Source organism: Martes martes (assembly GCF_963455335.1).
Source record: "Martes martes genome assembly, chromosome: 9".
NCBI lineage: Eukaryota > Metazoa > Chordata > Mammalia > Carnivora > Mustelidae > Martes > Martes martes.
Genome location: NC_137896.1, coordinates 4,175,803 through 4,196,801, shown reverse-complemented (window position 1 = coordinate 4,196,801; position 20,999 = coordinate 4,175,803). Strand labels below are relative to the sequence as shown.

At 56.9% G+C, this 20,999-nt stretch overlaps 1 protein-coding gene across 1 annotated transcript in view; it reads right to left on the bottom strand.

The window, feature by feature from the left end:
• APCDD1L (APC down-regulated 1 like) overlaps window positions 1-15,416 on the bottom strand; it is a gene marked incomplete at both ends in the record, with an annotated part of 49,597 nt that extends 34,181 nt beyond the window's left edge. Inside the window, one exon of the mRNA XM_080814364.1 lies at window positions 15,368-15,416. Within this exon, the coding sequence (XP_080670490.1) occupies window positions 15,368-15,416 (49 nt within the window). The remainder of the gene's footprint in view (window positions 1-15,367) is intronic.
• Between the last annotated feature and the right edge of the window lie 5,583 nt (window positions 15,417-20,999).

Sequence of the window (20,999 nt, the reverse complement as noted above, 5' to 3'; positions counted from 1 at the left end):
GGCCTGATAAGATGTTCCAGGGATTTAGGTGTCTGTCCGAGGACTGACCGGGAGAAGGCAGAGAACGGTGCGGGTCTCTGGGAGTGGCCAGTGTGGGTGAGATCCGCAATACAGATCCTTCCCAAATCGCTCACCTTGTGTGCAAGATGCTGGCCTGGTGGCAGTGCTGGTGGGAGGGGAGGCGGACGGGCAGGTGCACGGCAGCCTGGGTGGAGGCTAGAGGAGGTGGTGTTGGAGGCCCGCATCTGTGTAGGGTCACGTCCGCGGCTCCATGCCCAGCTCGGGTCCACCCCGACACCGCACTCCACAGAGGGACCTGGACCCCCTCGTGACTTAGCTGGGTGCCCGGAACAAAGCACCATACACTGGGGACTTCCACCACAGAAATGGATTCTTTGCAGGTTCTAGAGGCTGGAAGTCCCAGACCAAGGTGTGGGCAGGGTTAGTTCCTACTCAGGCTTCTCTCCTGGGCATATGGATGGTCGTCTTCTGTTTCCTGTGTCTCCACGTGCCTTTCAAGTGTCCCCTCCTCGGAACACCGGCCCTGGTGGAGGACGGCCACCTCAGTGACCTCAGTCTCACTCTGTCAGCTCTGTAAAGACCCTATTGCAAATAAGGCTGCATTCTGAGCTACTGGGGCTCGCCCTTCAACATATGAATTTGGGGGAGGGGGGACGTGGTTCAACCCGCGTCACTTACCCAAGCTCACACTGTTGATCCGAGCCCTGGCTCGCTATCCGGCCTCCACTGATACACGTTCTCATTATTAAAAAAATAATCCGGCATGGGGAAGCAGACTCTCCTATTAGTATCCTCAACACTCCTCCCCCTTCCTGGCAACAACCATTATGATTAGTTTGTGTATCTTTCAGGCCTTTTTAAATGGAGAAATATACATAAATTTGTGTTGTTGGGTTGAGGGAGGGGGCGTGCTGTTTTTAAAAATAAAATTTAAATCCTTGTTACGGTGAAAAACCTGGCTAATGAAAATTATGTTTCAAAACAGACTGAGGCATTCTTTGTGCTAAATATGGTGTTCTTTGTCTCATTTGCAATGGAAAAGTCCCTTGTTTCAAAAAAAAATACATTATTGAGAGGCCTTACAATACAAACTACATTTTCCAATTCAATAGCGTACAAGGTCAGCCAAGCAAAGACAATGTAAACTAGCTTCAGAAGTGTCTTGTTCAATAATGAAATTTGTTCCGAGGGGCCAGCATTCTGATCAGAGCCTGGCGGAGGCTGGCCGTGCGCAGCTCTGGTCTCAGCCTCCCGCTCGCACCCCCTCGGTGACTGGGAACCTATGAAAGGCTGCTTAACGCCAGTCCACAGGTCACAGTGGCCGGGTTAATGAGGGTCTGATTTCTTGGAGTTCAAACCAAAAGAAAAAGGATGCCGTTCACAGCCTCTGTTTTCCCCAGTTGGCCTCTGAAAACACGCCATGTGGCACTGGTCGAGGTGGGAGGGGACAGGGGCGCGCTTGATCAGGAGCGGGGTCCTAAGGGGCCAGCGGGATCAAGGGAGCAGTTTTAGGAGAGTCCGTGTGAAGTGGCCGCCTGAGCTCTGTCCAGGTCTGGACGCCGCACCCACAGCCCCGTCCCTGATCGCCTCGCTCTCCACCCGTGTGTCTGTGTCCCTGACCGCGGACCCTAAGTTAGTGCAGCTTCCAGAACCTGCCTCCTCCTCCCTCAGGCCAAAGCACCTTGTCGCTGGAGGCGTCTCCCTGTTCTGTGGTGTCACCTCCTGGTGGATGCCATCTCCAGCCACTGGCATCCCTCTCACATCTCCCTCCCCTTCCCTGAAGTCTCGGGTCCGTCGTATGTCCATCTGGGTGGCCAGTCCCCACCCTGGCTCCAGAAGCCTCTACTTCCTCCCTTTCTGCACCTGCAGTGCTGACGAGGACACAGCTGTGGCTGCTGGGGGTGGAGTGGGGTGGGCGCTGAGGAACAGTCGAGGAAGCAGATGGAAGTCTGTTTCTGCTCTGCCCCCTGCCTGGGTGTGACCGTCACCTGCGTGTCCCGCCAACCAGGCTCTGAGCGTGTCTGCATCTCCACCGGGGAAAGGAGGAGCGTCCTGTTAGTCGCACACATGGCCAAGCCGGTGGCCCGCCAGCTGCGAGGAGGCTGTGTGGCCTCCGATGGCCTCGAGGCCAACAGAAGGGGCTTGAGAACGGTAGGAGAGGAGGAGAAGGGGTATTGGGGCGCTTCTCCCCCACTGGTCACACCCACGCCAACCCCCCGCTTTCTCACTCTCGTCTGCCACCAGCCTTCCCAGAGCCAGCACCTCGGTGCTTGGATTCACAGCGATCAGTCACGGGACCCACCTTCCTTGCCCCAGGAGCTGCTGGAGAGAAGCCCCCAGACGTGCCGGAATTCCGGCTGTGGCTCCTCCTCGTCGGCTCCTTCCCTTTCCCTGATTGTCCGCCCTGGGGGTGACATCCCACCTCCTTCAGCAAGACATGTTCTCAGGGTCGTGGAGTGCAGGGACCCCTGTGCTCCGGAGTCCCCCTTTCTGGGCCCCTCCCCCACAGCTCCTCTCCCAAGCTCTGTGCCCCTCTCTTTCTCCACAACCTTCTACCCTTTGCAGAGACACTCATGCCTGCTAAGCTCCGTCACCCACCTTGGCCTCACTTCCTGCCTGGAAACATCACAATTCCTCCACTTAGCCTTCCAACAGGCGTCCTGTGTGCGTGCCTACTACGCGCCCAGCACGCCTGTCTCTCACGAGATCATGCGATTGAGAAACCTGGCATTTCGGCTTTTAAACAAAGACAACACCTAGTTAAAAAACTACAGAAAGCAGCCCTCTTTGACCACCCAGACTGTCCAAGTGAACTTGGTACGAGCTTGCTGTGCCAACCCAAGGGTGTCGCTCCTCGGCTGCACACTGACAAGCTCCCCACCGGCCTGGATGGAGCCCAGGTTCCTGCGCCAGGCTGGGGGGCCACTGCGACATGCCCTATTCCATCCGTCTGCCTCCTACCACAGCTGGAAGCCAGAAATTATGGTGGGATGGGGCACCCTACCTCCTGTCCTCTTGGCCAACTCCTACTTATCCCCCGAGACTTCACCCAAACTCCTGTGCTCGGGGAGCCCTTTTCTGATTCTCCAAGGGGGCAGCCCACCCTCTTGGAGCGTCTCCCACCTGCACTAGGATTTTGTAACTGTTGTCATTCACACATCTCTTCTCTGCAGCCTCCTCTGTGAGTTCTGTGAAGGAGGGACCGCAGCTTCAGTCAGGAGGCAGAGCCTTCTGGGGGTGCTAACACAGCTAAGACCATCCCTGCCCTTGGGTCACTGAAGCGCCTCACAGCCAAACAGGATTCTTGATCTCCGCCTCCCCCCTCCCCCGCTCCAGGCAGCCCATGTGGCCTACAGCTAGCCCGTAAGGCTAGTAAGGAAGTTAGAAAGTGGGTTAGAAAAAGGCGGCCCTCTGGGTAGGCATAGCCCCCACCAGGGCCCTTGGCTGGGCTTGTGGAGCACAGGCAGCATCTCACTCTTGTAGAGTGAACAACCTACCCAACAGTACATGGTGGTTCAGCCGCCGCAGTCTCCATCCCCCTGCCCCAGGTTCCATCATCCTCCCAATATTAGACCACACATCTGGGAGTCATCTCTTTATTGCCTGTTGTGGGTTGAATTGTGTTGCCCAAAAAGATACGAGTCCTCACTCCCAGTACCTGTGAGTATAATCTTGGAAACGGGGTTTTGGCAGAGGCAATCAAACTAAGATGATGTCATGCTGGCTGAGGGTGTGCCCTGTAGCTGGTGTCCTGAGAAGAAGACAGGGATTTGGACACAGACCCAGAAGACGCAGGGAACGATGCCGTGGGAAGACAGACGCAGAGACCGCAAGGTCATGGCCACATGCCGAGCAATGCTTGGAACCACCAGAAGCTGGAGGAGGTGAGGAAGGAGCCTCCTGGGAGCCTCTGGAGGGAGCACAGCCCTGCTGAGACCTTGCTTTTGGGACTTCCAGACTCCAGAATAGGAACGAATACATTTCTGTTGTTTTAAGCCCCCTAGTTGGTAGTACCTTGTTCCGGCAGCCCCAGGACATTCACACGACCCCCAACATCCAATCCAGTGACAAGTCCTGGTGTATGGCCTTTGCATTTATTCGGAGATAGTTCTACCTCTGTCCATCTCTGCCCCTGCAGCCCAGCCTTCCTTGCTGCCCCCCAGTGATCCATTCTCCATCCAGCAAAGGGAGAGCCTTTTTGAGCCCCTAAACTTGCCACTGGACTTGACCACAACCAGGTCGGAGGCCTTCCACTCCCACGCGAGCGGGCCCGCCCACCTTTCTGACTTGTCTCCATCACCCTCTCCCATGCGGGCTGTTCTGATTTTTCCTCCCGTTCCTTAAACCCCCCAAAGTGACTTCTGTCTTAAGGCCTCCTCTCCTGCTGAGGTCGACTTCTTGACATTTTGTCTTTTTGGAGTGAGCCTCAAAGTCACTTCCTTCCAGGGACGCCTCAACTGGAAGGTCCCCCTCCCCCAAGTCGCACCACCCCCTTGCTTTTCTCCTTTTCGTAGAGATGTCACCACTGGTCATTTTCTCATCTGTTTTCCTATTTAATGCCTGTGCCCCCCTCCCTGCCCCAACCCCAGCACCCAAGTAGAATGTGGACCTCCCAAGGGCCACACCAGGCCCATCTTGTTCACTGTCACGTCACCCTGCCCCAGGGTGGAGAATGCATACCCCTGAGTGCCCTGTGGAGGGAACAGAGTATTTGAACGGAGAGCTATTTCCACCACTGAGTCGAAGTTGCAGGAAGTTACCTGAACACCCAGTACCTACATGGTCATTCCTTTGAGCTCCCGAATTAGACTCTGGAGGAGGGAGAGAGAGAAGTTTGTCTTTGTACTTAAGTGGGATGTAAAAAAAGAAAAGAACTTTCTGGGCAATTTATCTGTGTAAACAGGGAGTATGTTTCACCTGTTAATAATGAACTCCAGCAGCCTCAGCCTAGACACTTGGAGGATCTCTCCGGTGATGAATGTCCTCCATGAAGCCCTTACAGGATGTGGGGCCGGGGGTGGGGCTCAGGTGGGGCTCAGGGTCCCCGCCTGTCTTCCCGCCCGGGGAATAATGAAGGCAATAATGGAAGCAATAATGATTGCCCTGGATAGGAATGGACTTAGCCCTTCGCCTGTACCCTGGCACGCCGACGTTTCAGGAAGTCAGGCGGTCCCCTGTACCGTCAGCGTCGGAGCCTCGGTTTCTGAATTGCCCCGAGCAGGCACTTACAGTCCCTGAGCGCTTGGGGTGGGGTTTGTCAGGAAACAGCCGCTGTCACTCGGTCACGAAGTTGTTACCTTCTCTGAGGTATCAATGTTTACCTTCTTTGTTTTCAGTGGTTACTTTAAGTTGATCCTTTTTGTAAAAGGCAGATGCTGACATCTGGGAAGACCACAGAAGCGAAAACAAGCCCGAACGTCAGTCACTGTAAGATGCCGGGCACTCTTAATCACCGGCAAGTTGGTTCTCATTTCAGTAACTGCGCGTCGCTGTTAAGGAAATTAGAGCCCAACAGGCTTGGATAAAGCTGATGGGCTAAACAGTAGACTTAAGTTTCAAACTATCTAGAAACCACACCCAACCACCAAAAACACATGTTAAAACAACTCTAATTGTATATTTCAAAGAACAAGTAATTTAGTTGTACTGCGGTCACTGGTGATTCCAAGCTAAATATATCCGTGTCTTGCTCTCTGTTTTTACGCTTTTTTTTTTTTTTTGGAAAGAGTGGGGTTGGGTGTGAGCTATTGCTTTTCTTCCCCTTCTCCATATAACTTAACACTGAGACTGGGGGATGGTAACTCAGATTTTGTAACGCACACTGAGCTCTGGGGACAGCCAACAATGGAGGACCAAAGCGTGGACAGCACTTAGCTAACTCAAAGTGGACTCTGGAGGCTTTGGTTAGGTGCTGTGGTCGTAAGCAACAGAGCCCACGCCTGACTCACGCAAACTGAAACGGGGCCCCTTCGAAGGGCGTAGGGGCTCACTGACCTAAGGGCTGCCCCGGGAGTCCAGTTGGTGGGAACGACTCTGGAGTGCCTCTGAGACCCGCTGTGTGGGCATGACCCCCGCAAGCTGCCAGTCATGGCACCAAGATTCAAGGTCCTGGAGCAAGTACCTGACTTGCCCAGCCCGAGACTCTGGCCAGCCGGAGGGGAGATTCCTTGACCGCCACGTCCTCAAGGATGAGAGACGATGTGGGGAATCTCGCTTTTCGCCAAAGGCGGTGTTTGTCCAATGCATTTTGCTTCGAGCAAAGAGGACTCGAGAAGGGGGTCTGGGAGCGGGGATTCCTCGGGGCCAAGGGACCAACACGTAGCACAGTGACTCTCCCTGGCGATGGTGAGGGACCCCACCTCCCCTCCTTCCTCTCTGTGGTCAGTGGTGGGTCTCCTGGCCCCTGGGCTGCCTGTGCGGGGACTGTTGGCCCCTCGGAGACACCAGGGGACAGTGAGCTGTGGGCTTCCGGGGCCTGGCATTGCTCGTGCTCCGAATGGCTCTTGAGCACCCGAGAGCCCGCAAAGCTGCCGTCTTTCCAGGCCTCTGTCCCCCTGAAGCATCCTCCAGGGTCAAAGGACAATGACAGCAGGACCCGAATCACAAGATGGCTGTGAAGAAATGACGTGATGTCCCCTACGGAGCTCAGTGAGAGCCGGTGCCTGGGGGACGTTAGCTCTTGCTGATACCGGCCTGCCCAGAGCTCTGGCCTGGCCGCGGGCACCCTGTTGGGGTGGACTCTGGTTCCCTGTCCTGAAGCCCCAGCTGCTTGCTTGACCGGACGCCTCTAGCATCCCCATTGCCTTGTAGCACGGATGGAACTCTGCTGTTCCCCAAATCGATTCCCCGGGAACCCTAGCCTGCCTGGGAGCATCTCTCCTGCCTGGCACCCTGGTGCCATTTGGGGATGAGTCTGCTTCCAATACCAGGACCCCCCTCCACAGCCGGGCGGGTTCGGCCAGCCCCACCCTCCACGACTTCCTAACCAGACTCTCCTGCTGGGGTCCTGGCACACTGGGGGGAGGAGGAAGCCTGCAAGCTTGGGAGGCTGCAAACCCAGCCCAGATGGAGCTGATCTCATAGAAAATACAGGAGAAACGAGAGGGAGAAATCCCCATAATCACACCTCCCAGCGATCACCACTCCCCTCCTGTGTTTTCCTCTGGTTTATCTTCTTCAAATGTTTTACTTTTTTATTTTTTATTTTAAAAAGATTTTTATTTATTTACTTATTTATTTGACAGAGAGATCACAAGTAGGCAGAGAGGCAGGCAGAGAGAGAGAGGGGGAAGCAGGTTCCCCACTGAGCAGAGAGCCCGATGCAGTGCCCGATCCCAGGACGCTGAGATCATGACCTGAGCCGACGGCAGACGCTTAACCCTCTGAGCCACCCAGGCACCCCCTTCAAATGTTTTTTAAAAGGAGTTGGGAGGGGCAGAGGGAGAGAGAGAATCTTAAGCGGGCTCCATGACCAGCACAGAGCCCGACGCCGGGCTCCATCATGACCTGAGCCTGAGATCATGACCTGAGCAGAAATCAAGAGTGGGATGCTTGACTGACTGAGCCACCTGGGTGGTCCCTTCTAGTTCATTTTTACAGAGTAAGGGGGCCCCTGCCAATGCACATAAAACCGAGATCAAAGGTACAGACACTGTGGTTTTGTTCTAACATGATGTCAGAAATATCTTCCATATCACCCAGTGTTTTTTGTGACATGGAACTCTTTGTGGGGGGTTTTCCCTCACAATTTATGCAGGTCATCGCCTAATGGTGGAATATTTCGGTTTCGGTCTCCTGGCCTCCCTTCCCTCCCTGGGTCCCTGGATGTGGCTTGACACTGCCCAGCCCCCAGCAAACTCTCAGCTGCAGGCTCATCATGTAACTTCTAGAATCTCCACTTCCCAGAAATGCCCGCTGCCATCTCACCCACCAGTGGGTCCTTCACATACAACACGAGGTGTCGGGGGCTGATTTGCCTCCCTCCCACCAAATATATTCAAGTCCTAACCCCCAGTACCTCAAGACATGACCTTATTTAGAAATAGGGTCATTACGGATGTAAATAGTTAAGATGAGGTCCTGCGGTGTGTGATGAGGGTGCCCTCGTCCAAGGTGACCGGACTTCTTCCAGGAAGGGGTGAGGAGGCACAGACAGATGGGGACAGGCAGACACGGGAGGGGCACATCTAAAGTCAAGGAAGGCCACGGATTCCCAGCAAACAGCGGAAGCTACACATGGGCTTCTGACCTCCCTACCCGTGCTATGCACGCCAATCCACCTCTGACCCTGTCCAGCCATCATCTCTGATCCTTCCTCCCCCACCCCGCCCCGCCGCCCCAGCCATGCTCCTCTTGTCCCAGAATGCCTTGCAGCTGTCAGGAAGAACCAGTAGCTTGCTCCCAAGGCTGGAACGGGCAAGCAGCGTCCTGTCCCTCGGTGATGGTGGGAGCGACCCCCACAAAGCACTGTGCTAACCTTCCCCCCCCCCCGGACGGTCTCACTGACTCCTCGCAGCAACCCCCTGTGTAGGTGTGATTTTGCAAAGGAGGAAACTGAGGCAAGAAGGATCAAGTAATTAGCAAGCCAGGGAGCAGCCGGAGTTTGAATGTGGGAAGGGGCTTCCAGAACCCAGCCCACTCTGCCACCTTTGCAGATGGACAGTCGGGGTCCTTCCTGCTTCCACGACTCTCTGATTAGCCCGCAGGCCCACGGTCTCTGCTCCGTGCTCCCCGCAAGAGAAACCACCAGCCCAGATGCCTCAGGCGAGCACAACTCTCGGTGCCCAGACTTGGTACCCAACCCTGGCTCTTTGAGGGAGGCAACAGGGCAGGGAAGCCCTTGCCTGGGCTTGGAGTTGGACCATCACTGGAAGGGGGCAGTTGAGGCACGAAGCTCCGTGGCCCACGAGCCTGGGCCCTGGGCTAGCTGCCGGGTGGCCCTAGGTACTTGGGCTTGCCTCTGTCTTCCGTAAAATGTGCCCATCACACGGGGTAGAGGGGGAGGTGATGAGAATCAAAGCAGGGAAAGCGTCCAGTGCCCTTGGCACAGCACTTGAGTTGTGCCCCTCTCTGCAGGGAAAGTCAGTCTCTCTGTCTCTCTGTCTCTCTCTCGCACATACACTCAACGTGTGGTCAGTTATGGTAAGAATACCCGACCATCTAGTCTCGCTTCTGGGGAAACATGCACACTTAGCTGCTAACGTGTGCTGTTGCATGTGAGAAGGAGGTGGAAAGCTTGGGAGGACAAATGGTAGGCTGAAAAAAACGGCAATATCCACAGGACACAGTTTATCTTCTATATATAAAGAGCACTGACAAATCAACAAGAAGAAAGTATTTTTTTTCAGAGGTCCAATACAAAAATGGGCGAAGGACATGACCAGAGAGCCCCTAAGGAAATCAATAAAAGGGGTCCATAAAAATACAAGTAGATGTTCCTGTCTGCTTGTAATCAAAGGATTGCAAACCTAAACAATGAAGCATTACTGCCGGCAAGATTCTTAAAGAATGATAATGACCAGGGTTGGCCAGGGTGGAAACTGGCGCTCCCGTGGGCCGTCTGGGCGGAGTGTGGACTGGCGCAACCCATCGGGAAGGAGGCCCCGTGAAAGAATGTCACACACACTCTGCTGTGGCACTGCCACTGTTCGGAATTTATACCCAGATGTGCAGGTGACAGGGAGGCTGGGGGAAGGGGACAGAGTTGTAAGCAGGAGGAACGGCCTGTGTGTGCGTGGAGAGGGCAGTAGAAAGGACTTCATGTGACTGCGTCACGGTGGTAGCTGGAGACCGCCGTCTTCTCTGAGGGGGAGAAAGCTGGTCTGGGACACGCGTGGAGGTGAGGGTCGCCTGGAGGCGGAGGAGCACCCGAAGGGGAGGAGAGAAGGGGGGCGAGGGGGGAACACGGCTGCGCTGGACGGAGGGTGTGGCTGGGACCGACTCCCACGCTTCCTGAGCGGTGCCATCGGCACACTCTCCTCCGCCCTACATCTTGACAGAATGGGAGCACTTTCAACCTCAGTGTGCCCCGGAAGGGGCTGAGAGCCTCCATTAGATGCGTCGGCAGCGGGGTAGAGAGGAGGTGAGGAGTGGGAGCCAGAGCGATGACCGAGCGGCGGTGGCTGGGGAGGGGCTGTGTGTCCCACCGGTCCTCACCCCGCGAACCCCGTAAGCTGGGGGTCACACCAGGACTGCCTCCGTGGGTCCTGTGGCTGACAGGGGTGCCACGTGGAACATGGGCCCCGGGGGACATGTGGGCCACTGTGTAGTGTAGCCCACCCCCCTTCCCAGCATTACTACCAGGCTCTGGATTTGGGGATCTGGATCTGGGGGGGGCCAGAAACAACAGTCGAAAGCCTGTGTCCTGTGCCAGGAGGGCGCTGGGGCTCCTTATACTCAGGGACGTCCGGGGATGGAAGCAAGTCCGGGCAACTTCCGACCAGCACGGCCCCCCACCTCATTCGGTTTGCTCTCGGATGTCTCCAGTGAGGGAGGCATTCTGGAGGCATCGCGTTCCTCCACTGCCAAAAAGCCTTCAGTGGGTGTTCCACTGCCCTTGACACAAAACCCAGCTCCTTCCCGAGGCCCATCCTCCATGATGGACCCCTGATCACCTCGGAGCTCACATCTGCCCCTTGGCCCCCCCCCTCCTCTCACCAGTCCCAGGGGCCTCCTCTGTGGTCCCCCACACGACACGGATTCTTCCGCACCTAGGCCTTTGCACCTGCTGGTCCCTCTGCCCCGATGCTGTTCCTCCTCCTCCGGTTAACCCTTCCTCTTCCTCTTTTGTCAGGCTTCACCTGCCATGTCACCTCCCAGCCTCGGCTAGATGGCCCTGGACACACTCTGTGTGGCGCTCATCACTCCCATCATGAATCGCTCATTTAGGATCTCGTTGCCCGTTTGACTCAGACTTCCGTTGAGGACAGGGAGCCGCTTCCTTTGATCCTGTCTTCAGCGCCGCCTCCCAACAAGTGACGCGTACACAGCGAGGCACCCAGGGCCGGGCTGCTGAGCCGAGCCTCCCGTGGGCGCCGCCCCGCTGGCCTCACCCGATGCCGTCAGTACGTGCCGCCCGAGTTCCCATTCCACAGAGAAGGGGACCGGGGACGGCAGCCGAGGCTTCAGGATCGTAGGAGGCCGCGTACAAGGACAGCTGAGCCTGCGTCACCCCTAAAGACCAGCAATGACTCATTTTGTCACAGTGGTCGGTACCATTACAGCAGCCACGGTATCTCGGGGACACGCGGGACGGCAGAGTGGGAAGGAGACGGAACATTAAGAGACTCAGGCAAACGCAGGTTGGACCGGTGACAAGAGCAGGGCCCTGCCTCTTCCCTCCGTGGGAGCGGGGGGCGGGGGTGCTGGCGAGTTTTGTGCAGGGTCTGGTAGGAGCTCGGAGGGTTCACCAGGGTCTCCGTCAAGCCCTGACCCCAGATCGTATCACCGAACCCTTCTAGCACAGCTTGAGGCTACACCAATCCCTCTTCCCAACTCACTGATGGGGATGTAGGGGGTAGAACGGGAAGGTGACAGATCTAGGATGGGAACCGGGTCCGCCCGGTTCCCAAGATGCTGCTCTCAGGCTCCACACACAGCCATGTGGGACTCAGCCCCCCGCCAGCCGGCCTCAGGGCGCACAGGTGGAGGTCGTGGTTGCACAGCAGTCCTGTCCCTCCGTCCCCCGCCCTTGCCATCTCAGTACCCTCGGGACCACAGGCTGGCCCTCCACCTGGGAGGTCTGACGTTGTCTGGGACACGCTGGTCCCTCTGACACCTTCACACCCTACCCTGCTCTGCAGCTCACCTCCTAGGGTTTACGGTTTCCTGTATCAGGGTCTTTTGGAAATTCTCTGACTATCCCAGAAGGACAGGGGACCGGCTTTGCACAGAGGCCTCCTGAAAGCCATTCTGGTTTAAAGAACAATCGCACCAACCCCCTGGTCACAATTCACGGCCACCCCCCAGGTGCCAACTTCAGAATTTAGGTCTTCCCCTACTGTCCCCCCAGCTCGGCTCTGTTGTCCTCAAGTTCAAACTGATTTCCGTGCCCTCCCTTCCTTGGCACGGGGCTACTGATCTTCATTTCCCAGGCCGGCCCTGGTGGTGAAAGCACTGTGTCTTGGAAAGTTTTATCAGGGGCTCGTTCTGGCTTGAAGCTTTCATTAACATAGTTAACTTCCAATTCAGTGCCCAAGTGTTTCTTCATGTGTGGCTTCTAACAGGTCTGCCATCCAGATGGTTTTGAAATGAAGGAAGCGGCTCTATTTGCCTTGAGCTGGTTATTTGAAATTTGGAGATTAGAGCCCTGGTCAGGAGATAAGCTAAACAGTCTGCCACCGTGACCCGGCCGGCAAGGGAAAGTTTCCGATGGCAATTTTCTTTGTTTTGAATAACTAATTCAAGTACCGATCTTTATTCACATTTGATTTTCGGATGAGCCCATTTGAGTCCATTCTCTTCCCAGTTTTTATTCCCGGTTTCGAAACGGAGTCCCACATCAACGACTCATTTATTATGGAATAGCCTGTCCCTCGGTGCTAGTTAATCTGGCTCGAAATGATAACTTGCCATCCCCAAGTCTATGGCTCGAGATAAAAGCAGGAATGAAATTAGCAAAAAGAAATACAAAGGAGGGGGGAGAAAAAGAAAAAGCAGCTGTGGGTTTTTTTTTTTTTTTTTTTCATTTTCCCCCTCAAGCATAACTTGTTGAGTAAGGAGATTTTTAAAAGCCAGAAATTGCTGTGGAGCGAACCCAAGCCAGAGGCTGGCGACCTGGCACAGGATGCGTCTGGCACCATGGGGCCTGGGGGAAGGTCTGCTGCGGCGGGAGCTAACCGCGACCCACGGCCCCGCTCCCGGCGTCCCCCGAGGAGGACATTTTCAGAGACAAGAGGGAGGGAGAAATCAGCGTCCAAATTAGAAACGACCTAAGCTGTGTTGTTTTTCTTGGGGCCTCACTGTGCCTTTGATTTCCTGATTGCTTAGAGCAAAAATAACAAAAATTCATCTAACCCGGTGATTTGGACAGAATCATTGGAAAAGCTACCAGTTGAGTTGGCTCTCGCCACACCCGTGGGTCTCCACCAGGGGCGGTTTTGCCCCCTGCCCCCTTTCCAACCTACCCTCCCCCGCCCAGGGGACACCAGGGCGGTTTCTGGAGACCTTTGCGATGGTCATAACGGGGAAGATGCTCCTGCTGGCCTCTGGTAGGGGAGGGGTCAGGGATGCCGCAGAACATCCTACAGGGCACAGGCCGGCTTCCGCAGCAGAGGACAGGCTGGAGGGACCTCGATATCAGTCGTGCTGAGGTTGAGAAGCCCTGTGTGTGTGTGTGTGTGTGTGTGTGTGTGTGTGCGTGTGTGTGCGCGCGCGCGCTCAGTAGGAACCCACTGTCGGGGCCTGCTCGTGTTCGCACAACTGCAGACCTGACGTTCGGGCATGCCCCGGCTCAGGTACCGAAATTATGTAAGTATCTCAAGGATTAAGTGGGTTCTGTTTCCTTTCACGAAAGCACAAGGATCCGGCGTCTGGCGATGCAGCCAGTGGAGAAAAGAGCTTTGGAAGGAAGCGTTCGGTGGGGATCGGTGCCCGAGTTGGGAGCAGGGAGCGTGAAGGCTGCCTGCACGGGACCCTTCCCCTCTCTAGGGTCTGTGTCTGCCTCGAGGGGCGGCGGGCTGTGGAGGGGCCTCCGTCCGCCCACCCGGGGCCACCGGGCCCCCAGCGTCTCTCCTGGGGCCTCTGTGGCACTTGCCGTGGCGAAGCGGCCCGGCTCCCCGAGAGAAGCCGCGATGCTAGACCTCCGGTGATTCCATGGGCATGACGGGACTTCGGCGCCTGCCGAAGACAACAGCCCTGTGCTGTGACCAAGACCGAAGGTTTCTGGGGTGATCTGCCCTATTGCTCTCCATGGCCCCATCCCGAGGGAGGTGGAGGCCTTCCTCCCTGCGCTCCCCCCACCTCCGCACCCAGAGGAAAGTGTGGGCCCTCCTCGCACAGGCTCGCACCCTGCCCTCTGTCCTTGCTTGCTCCCTCCGCCCCTCGGGGGACCAGCGGGGCGGCCGGCCCGGGTTTGCCTTGGCGGAGGACTCCAAGGCAAAGGACAGCTGTGGGGCGGCTCCCTTCCGGCCCGGGCCGGAGGCAAAGGAGCCCCTTCCGGCGGGTGGGCGTCGCTGTGAGGGGCTCACACTGCTAACCCGGCCCTCCCTTGACCTTCCTTCAGGCCCCTCTCATCTCTTCTTCAAATATCCTGCTTAGAAATTGGGGGTTGGGAAGCAAAGAGCGCAGCTGATGAGCTCCTGTGGGTAGACCAGACGCGCCTTGCCTACACACGCAGCCGCGAGCCTGGTGGGAGCCGACAGCCCCGTCCCACCGGCTGCCCCTCACTGAGTACTTCCCTGGTGCAGACAGCGCGCTTAGGGCTTCCCTGCGGACCTCCGTGTATCCTCACAACAGTCCTAGGCGAAGGGGGGATTCTGTAAGCCCACTGGACAGATGAGAAGGGTGAGGCTAAGACAGCTAATGGACATGCCTTCCCGAGGCCACGCAGGTTGGTGATCTGTGTTCTGAGCCGGGGATCTGACTCCAGGGCCAGAATTCTTAATCCTGAACCATGTGAGGGTGCTCGGGGCTGAGCCCGGGGCTGTACACCCTTCCGCGACTATGGTTATTATTGTCCTTTTGGCTAATGGTGACGCACCGTGGTCAGGTGGCATTTGCAGAGTTTTGTCCATGCCCACGCCCTACAGAGGGCCAGCAGGAGAGCAGTTAGTCCTGGAGAAGGCACTGCCTCCTCTCCCCGGGGTCCTCTGACTGCCCTCCCTCCACGCCATCAGGCTTACTGGACAGCAGCGTGGGCTCAGGGGCACTGCACACTCCAAGCTCGGCTGCAGGGCATAGACCCTGAACACCCACATCTTCGGGATTCAGTGGGCGAGACGGAATCTGCAGCTCTGGGCTAAGGGATCTGGGGCTTAGAACTTGCCACTGGGCTGTTCAGTGGGCCTGGGATCCTCCCGTATCGTCTTGGAAGCCCCGGCCTCCCTGGGGCCTGGCACAAGGGGCTGCTCCAGGCGCCTGGAGACCAGGCCCCCACAGGCGCACAGCGCGGAGCACTGCGCGGAGCACTGCCCGGTGGCGCGGGACCCTGGAGGTGCTGTAGGCTCAGGCCAGATGAGGCCAGAGAAGAGCGCTGCCGCCGCCGCCAAGAGCGCGCGGAGCGCAGCATCACCTGCCCAGCCCACAGGTCCACACAGCAGTCCCCTCGGGCTTCCCAGTAACATCAGACGGCGAGCTCCCTCCCTTCGGAACTCGGGCAGCGAGCCGGTGGAGGGAGGGCGGCACCTACCTCCCAAAAGCACCAGGACGCAGGCGTAGGGGAGCATGGCTGTGGGCATCCCGTCCCGGCTGGCAGGACGGCCCCCCCGGGGCGCCTCCACTGTTATGGAAAGGAGGCGCGCGCGGAGTTCTCCTGCGGCGGCGGACGCTGGCGCTACAGCGGGGTCCCGCGAAGAAGTTGCAAGGGTCCTGAGCCCCCCTCGGCGCTCACACGCGCTCACCCGCCCAGGCTGTTGATAGTTGTAAGTCGAGCTGCGCACTCATAGGTCCAACTTGCCAGAAGAGGTGGAGACAGCCCCAGGCGTTGCGCGCACACCCCCGCCGCGCGCCCAGCCCTCTGGCGTGGCTCCTCCTGCCATTCAGACCCCCCAGCCGACCCCCCTCCGTCCCCTGGTCCTCGCCTCCCCCAAAGTCTTTGCAGTGAGCACAGAGGCCTCCCTCCAACTCTTGCCCAGGCCGAGCCAGAGCCGCGCGCGCCTACAGCCAAAGAGCACCCCTAGCCACACGCCGATCCCTGGAAGGGCAAGGGGTTGGTGGGAGGCTCTTCTCTGCCCCGCTGGGTCCCAGGACCCCCAATGTTTCTAGTCAGGCCTTTCAGATACTCTTGGAAAAGTTTCCTCAACTTGGAGCCCGGTAAGCGCAGGAACACAGTGAAAGTGGCCAACCTGGGGTGCCCAGCAGCCAGCAGCCTCCCTGTAATTAGCTCGTCCTGCTCCAGAGAACATCTAGGCAAACAGTGTGGAGCGGACCAGGGCGGGTTTCCTTCCCCCACCCCAACTCCTCCTCCAACCACCCCCCTTCTCATCCCAGTGAGTCAGTTTAGGGTGGCAGCCCAGAGGCAAGGCAGCTGGGAGGAGAAGGAGGAGGAGGAGGGGAGGACAGACACCCTGCCCCCAAACTAGTCACCTCCTGCCCCCCACCCCAGGCCGGGGCACCTCCCCGAGTGGCAGGCAAACCTTGAATGGAGGTGGTGGGCATCTGGGAAGGAGGTTCTCCGCCAGCTATTGGATTTGTGAATGAGGCAGAGAGAAAGCATCACTTGGGTTGGAAGGTTTCAGCGGGGTTGTTCCTGCCCGCATGGACCGTTTGGGTGCCGGAAAGCAAAGCTGTGTGGGGCAGGCACGGGGGCCTGGGGTGCGTAGATGCAGGATCCATCCATGCTGGTTGCCTTTCGCTGGGAGGACAGAGGAGAGGGAGAAAGAAGAGAGACCCAGAGAGGAGGGAGGGAGGGAAAGAGAACTGGAAGGGAGAAAGGGGGGCAACAGAGACAAAGAAGGAGCAAGGAGGCAGGAACAAAGAGACTCAGGAGAGAGAGAAAGAGGAGAGACAGGACCCGAGGGAGGAAGTGTGAGGCGAGCGAGGGGGAGGGATGATGAGAGATGGAGGCTGTGCCCCCAGGTGGGCGAGGGGACCTCAGGACACATCTGTGCCCGGGGTACACTCCAAGCCGTTGGCCTGCCCTCTGAAGGATTCGTAGACCGATGGGTCCGCACCTGTCCTGGGGGGCTCCAAGACAGCACCCCACCTTTGGCTTCCTTGCCAGAAGCTTAGGTGAGGCCCCTGGGAGCCCTTCAGCTAACTGCAATGTCAGGGACCCCCGATCTGGGGACACCCCCGCCCCAGCTGGGTCTTCACTTCCCTCTTCTCTGGGGGCAGCAGAGATGAGCAGAAAGTGCGGAACGAGGCCGCACAGCATGATCTTACACGAATGGAAATGTGAGTGAAACAATCAGTTCCCTTCCTGAAAATGACATTTTTCTGGGCTCTCCGCTTTGCAGGGGACAGCATGAGACCAGAGCAGCCTTGCCATCACAGGGCCAGTCCAGCCCTCCCTGGGCACCTGGGCTGTTGCACAGATGAACCCGGAGTGGCACAGCTGACATCCGTGGCGGGAGGGGAGTTGCTCAGGATGATTATTTATAATTGCATAATTGTGGTTATTCGTGGCAATTATGTGTCTTTACATCTGCAGGACGTACACCTCGGGATAGTTGCAAGACCTGCGTGCTGTCCTGGCCAGACCCGAGGGAGGCTCTCTGGGCTTTCCGAGTGCGGGCGTTTTCAAGTCTCAGACTGCTGATGGGGTTTGGCGCGGGGAGGGGCTGTGACATGGATGTCCCAGGTGGGGTGATAATCTGGGGTTTTTAGAACTTACTGTACTGCTCTTGGATGTGGGACTTCCCGGAGAAGTATGGTGCCCGTTTAGGAATTGCTGGGCTGGCTTATTTATAAATGATAGGGATTGCCACGGGTGTAGCGAGCACTCGGGCTGGGCGAGGTGCTTTAGGCGCGCGTACCTTACATCCAAAGGACCCGATGAGAAGTAGGAATGACTGTGGCCCCATTTTACAGAATGGAGAAACTGAGTTTGGAGAGGTTGGGCCACTGTCCCCAGGCCACACAGCTGGAAGGTGGCAGAGACGCTGCTTGTGACCAGGATGCTCTGCGTCTCCTTGGGGGTGTCCCGTCTCCCTGCGCTGTTGCCTCCATTCCGAGCCTGAAGATCCTAAAGGGGAAAACCCATGCCATAATGACAGCCTTTTTCGGAAGAGGCTTTGGGATGGGGAGAAGCATGCGGACAGAGGACTTCCTAAGTCCTAGCTAGACCCCGCTGTGGAGACTGACCACGGGGGGTGGGAGCGGGCCCTCTTCAAGGGAATGGCAAGGGGCCCTCGGGAGAGGGCATCTGGAGAGGACAGGACGCTCCCCCCTCCCCTGGTGAGGGAACGGAAGAGCAGGGCGGCGAGCTACCTGTCCTAAGGCAGATTTTACTCCCGAAAATAAAAAAAAAGGAAAGAAAATGAACAGTGTTTGAACAAGACTCTGCTCTCGTTACAAGGAGATCAAACCAGACAAAGAAGGAGCCAGCGCTAAAACTTACGGGTTTCAAACATATATTTATTTTTAACCAAAAAAAGAAAAGAAAAGATTATATTGTCCCGACTGTGCATTTTGCCAGAGGAAAGGGGATATATGCCCCGCCCCTCACCCCTTTCTTGCATACAGAGCAATCCCCTGAGAACATCTGAAATGCTGGTAATTAGAAGGCTGTTTGGGGGACAAGCAAATTATTTCTCAAGCCCCCGCTCTGGCCGAGTCACATCCATGGGCATGATCACATTTTGGCCTCTAGAGCTGGGCTTTTCTGGTTGTTAACTGCAGGGACCCTCCCCAGGCGATCAGAGTCAGGGGGGTAGCGGTGGGGGCCATGGAGGTGGGGGAGGGGGGCCGGGGTATGTTGCTTTGGGGCCATGCACAGCCAATGTGAGGGAGGCGTCCGTGAGCCGGGTGTCCATGATGGGAGAGGAGGAGGCCGGCCGGGCATGCTTGGCTCTTATCTCCCACCCACCCTCCCCCCATATCCACATCTGGGGGTGAGGGGTCAACGGAAAGCACCGTAGAACAGAGCCTCCTCCTTCCCCTCCCCACCAAACACCTACCTCCTCATCCTTGTCTCTGCTGAAAACACCGTGGGAAGGTACGATCGCTCCATGAAATCTCACTATAAAACGGTCTGTTTGCTCTGCTTGTTATCAGGGGTGTCTGATCAAAGAAACAGTGCCCAGACCTGGTTATCTAATAACCAAATAAACAGCCAGGCTGGCTTCCCTGGTTGGGGAGGGTGGAGGGGGCAGCCCTGGATGAAGTGAGGGACAGGCCAGAGTGGCTGGACCCCTCTTGATGACCATTCCTGCCTACAGAGTGTCACACCGGCCAGATCCTCACAGGGGCCTCCATGTTCCAGATGGAGAAACTGAGGCAGGGAAACCATGTTCCTGCCCTCCAGGGGAGCCCAAGGCCGTCAGGTAATTGCCACAGTGTCGGCCTTCCTCCCCTTGTCCCAGTGCACGCCTGTGCCCAGCTCATGCCTTGTGTGTCACGGAGGCTCACTACATGTTTGCTGCACGGATGAATGAGCAGAGCAACTGTACAGAATGAGCACTGGGTTTGTCTCAGAAGACGTGCTCGTGCGTCTTAACGCTACCACTTAGCAGCTTCCTGGGGCTGGGGCTAGGGCGAGGCAAGCGAGACACCCAGGGTGCAACATGGAAGGGGTCACTCGCTCTCAGACGCTCACCCTGCACCTATATGAACCCGAGAGTGAGCGCCCCCTCACGTGTTGAGCCCCAGGCATCTCGCTGCCCTCCCCCTAGCCCCAGCTCTGCCACTCACTCTGACTCCTGGTTTCTTCCTCTGAAAATGGGGATGATGCTCGCGCTGCCCAGTGGGACTAAGAAGTCGGTGTCTGCAGACATGAGCTTGGGGTAGAGGATCCAGTCTTCTCAGGTCCTGAGGCTCTGGAGAAGAGTCAGAGGTCACACAGCCGGTGTGACACGGAGCCCGGATGACGATATGGTCTGGGACTTGAAAGTCTGGCTGCTCAGCCTTATTCTAAACAACTTGGGTCCTGAATGGCTTCTTGTTCACCTGCCTCCCCCAGAGAAGATGCCTTGGGCTTCCCAGAAACTCCCCCTACCTCATTCCCTTCAGTCTTCTTGCTCCATCAGGCCGTGGTAGGAGCCGGGAGGCATTAGAGGACTTAACCCATCACCCGGCATAAGTGTCCATTGAACATGGGTGGATGGATGAGTGGGTGGGTAGATGGATGGATGGGCGGACAGATGGATGGATGGATGACTAGGGGGATGGGTAGGTGGGTGGGTAGTTGGAAGGATGAGGGATGGATAGCAGGCGGGTAGAGTGGGCAGGTGGATAGATGGGTAGAATGACTAACACCACAGTTGTCACAATTGTTCTGGGTGGTGCCTAAGCTGAATCATTTGTTCATTTTATCATCACATTTATTAATGAGTAGTGATCATTAATGCATTCACTCACCCTTGGATTACAGATTCCCAAAGTGGGGAGCTACATCATAGTTCCTGCACTGAAAGGGCACTCTTCCAGGGGTGGGACCCTGTGTTCCCCTAGAAGTAGCCACACAGCCAACATGGCGGGGAGGATTGAAGCCTCTTGCTGAGTGAAGAGGAGGTTGCTGCTCTAGGGTTGCCAGGCTTGCTTGACTGGGAGGCTTGGGGTTGGCTTTCCCTCTAAATCTCCGGGTCCCCCCACCCAGCCCAGCCTCTGTGATGCCAGGGCTGCTCATGCTTGGCTGTGGGATCACTGGAGGAGCCACCCAGTCCGATGCCAGTAGGTCTGTCCACAGAACACCCAGTCAGTCCTCACCATTCAGGACTGATGGACAGGTTGGAGCTACTTAGTCCCACCAGGGCTCATAGGGGGATTGTAGAGAGAATGGGTTGGTCCAGTCCATTTTACCTGAGAAATGAGAACATTCAGTGTTGGGGCACCTGGGTGGCTCATTTGGCTAAGCGTCAGCCTTCAAATCGGGGTCATGATCCCGGGGTCTGGGGATCGAGTCCCCCGTCAGGCTTCTTGCTCAGCAGGGAGCCTACTTCTCCCTCTGCCTGCCGCTCCCCCTACTTGTACTCTTTCTCCGTCTCTCCGAAAAACAACTAAAATCTTAAAAGAAAAAAGATTCATAGGAATCTTCCCTGTGGCATGATCTTTAAAAAAATGAAAATAAAAAAGAACATTCGGTGTGGATACCAAGGCCGAGGGGAGGCTCCTGCCTCAGGGGAGAAGGGAGGCTTTGGGTGTCCGAGGGAGTGCTTCTCCTG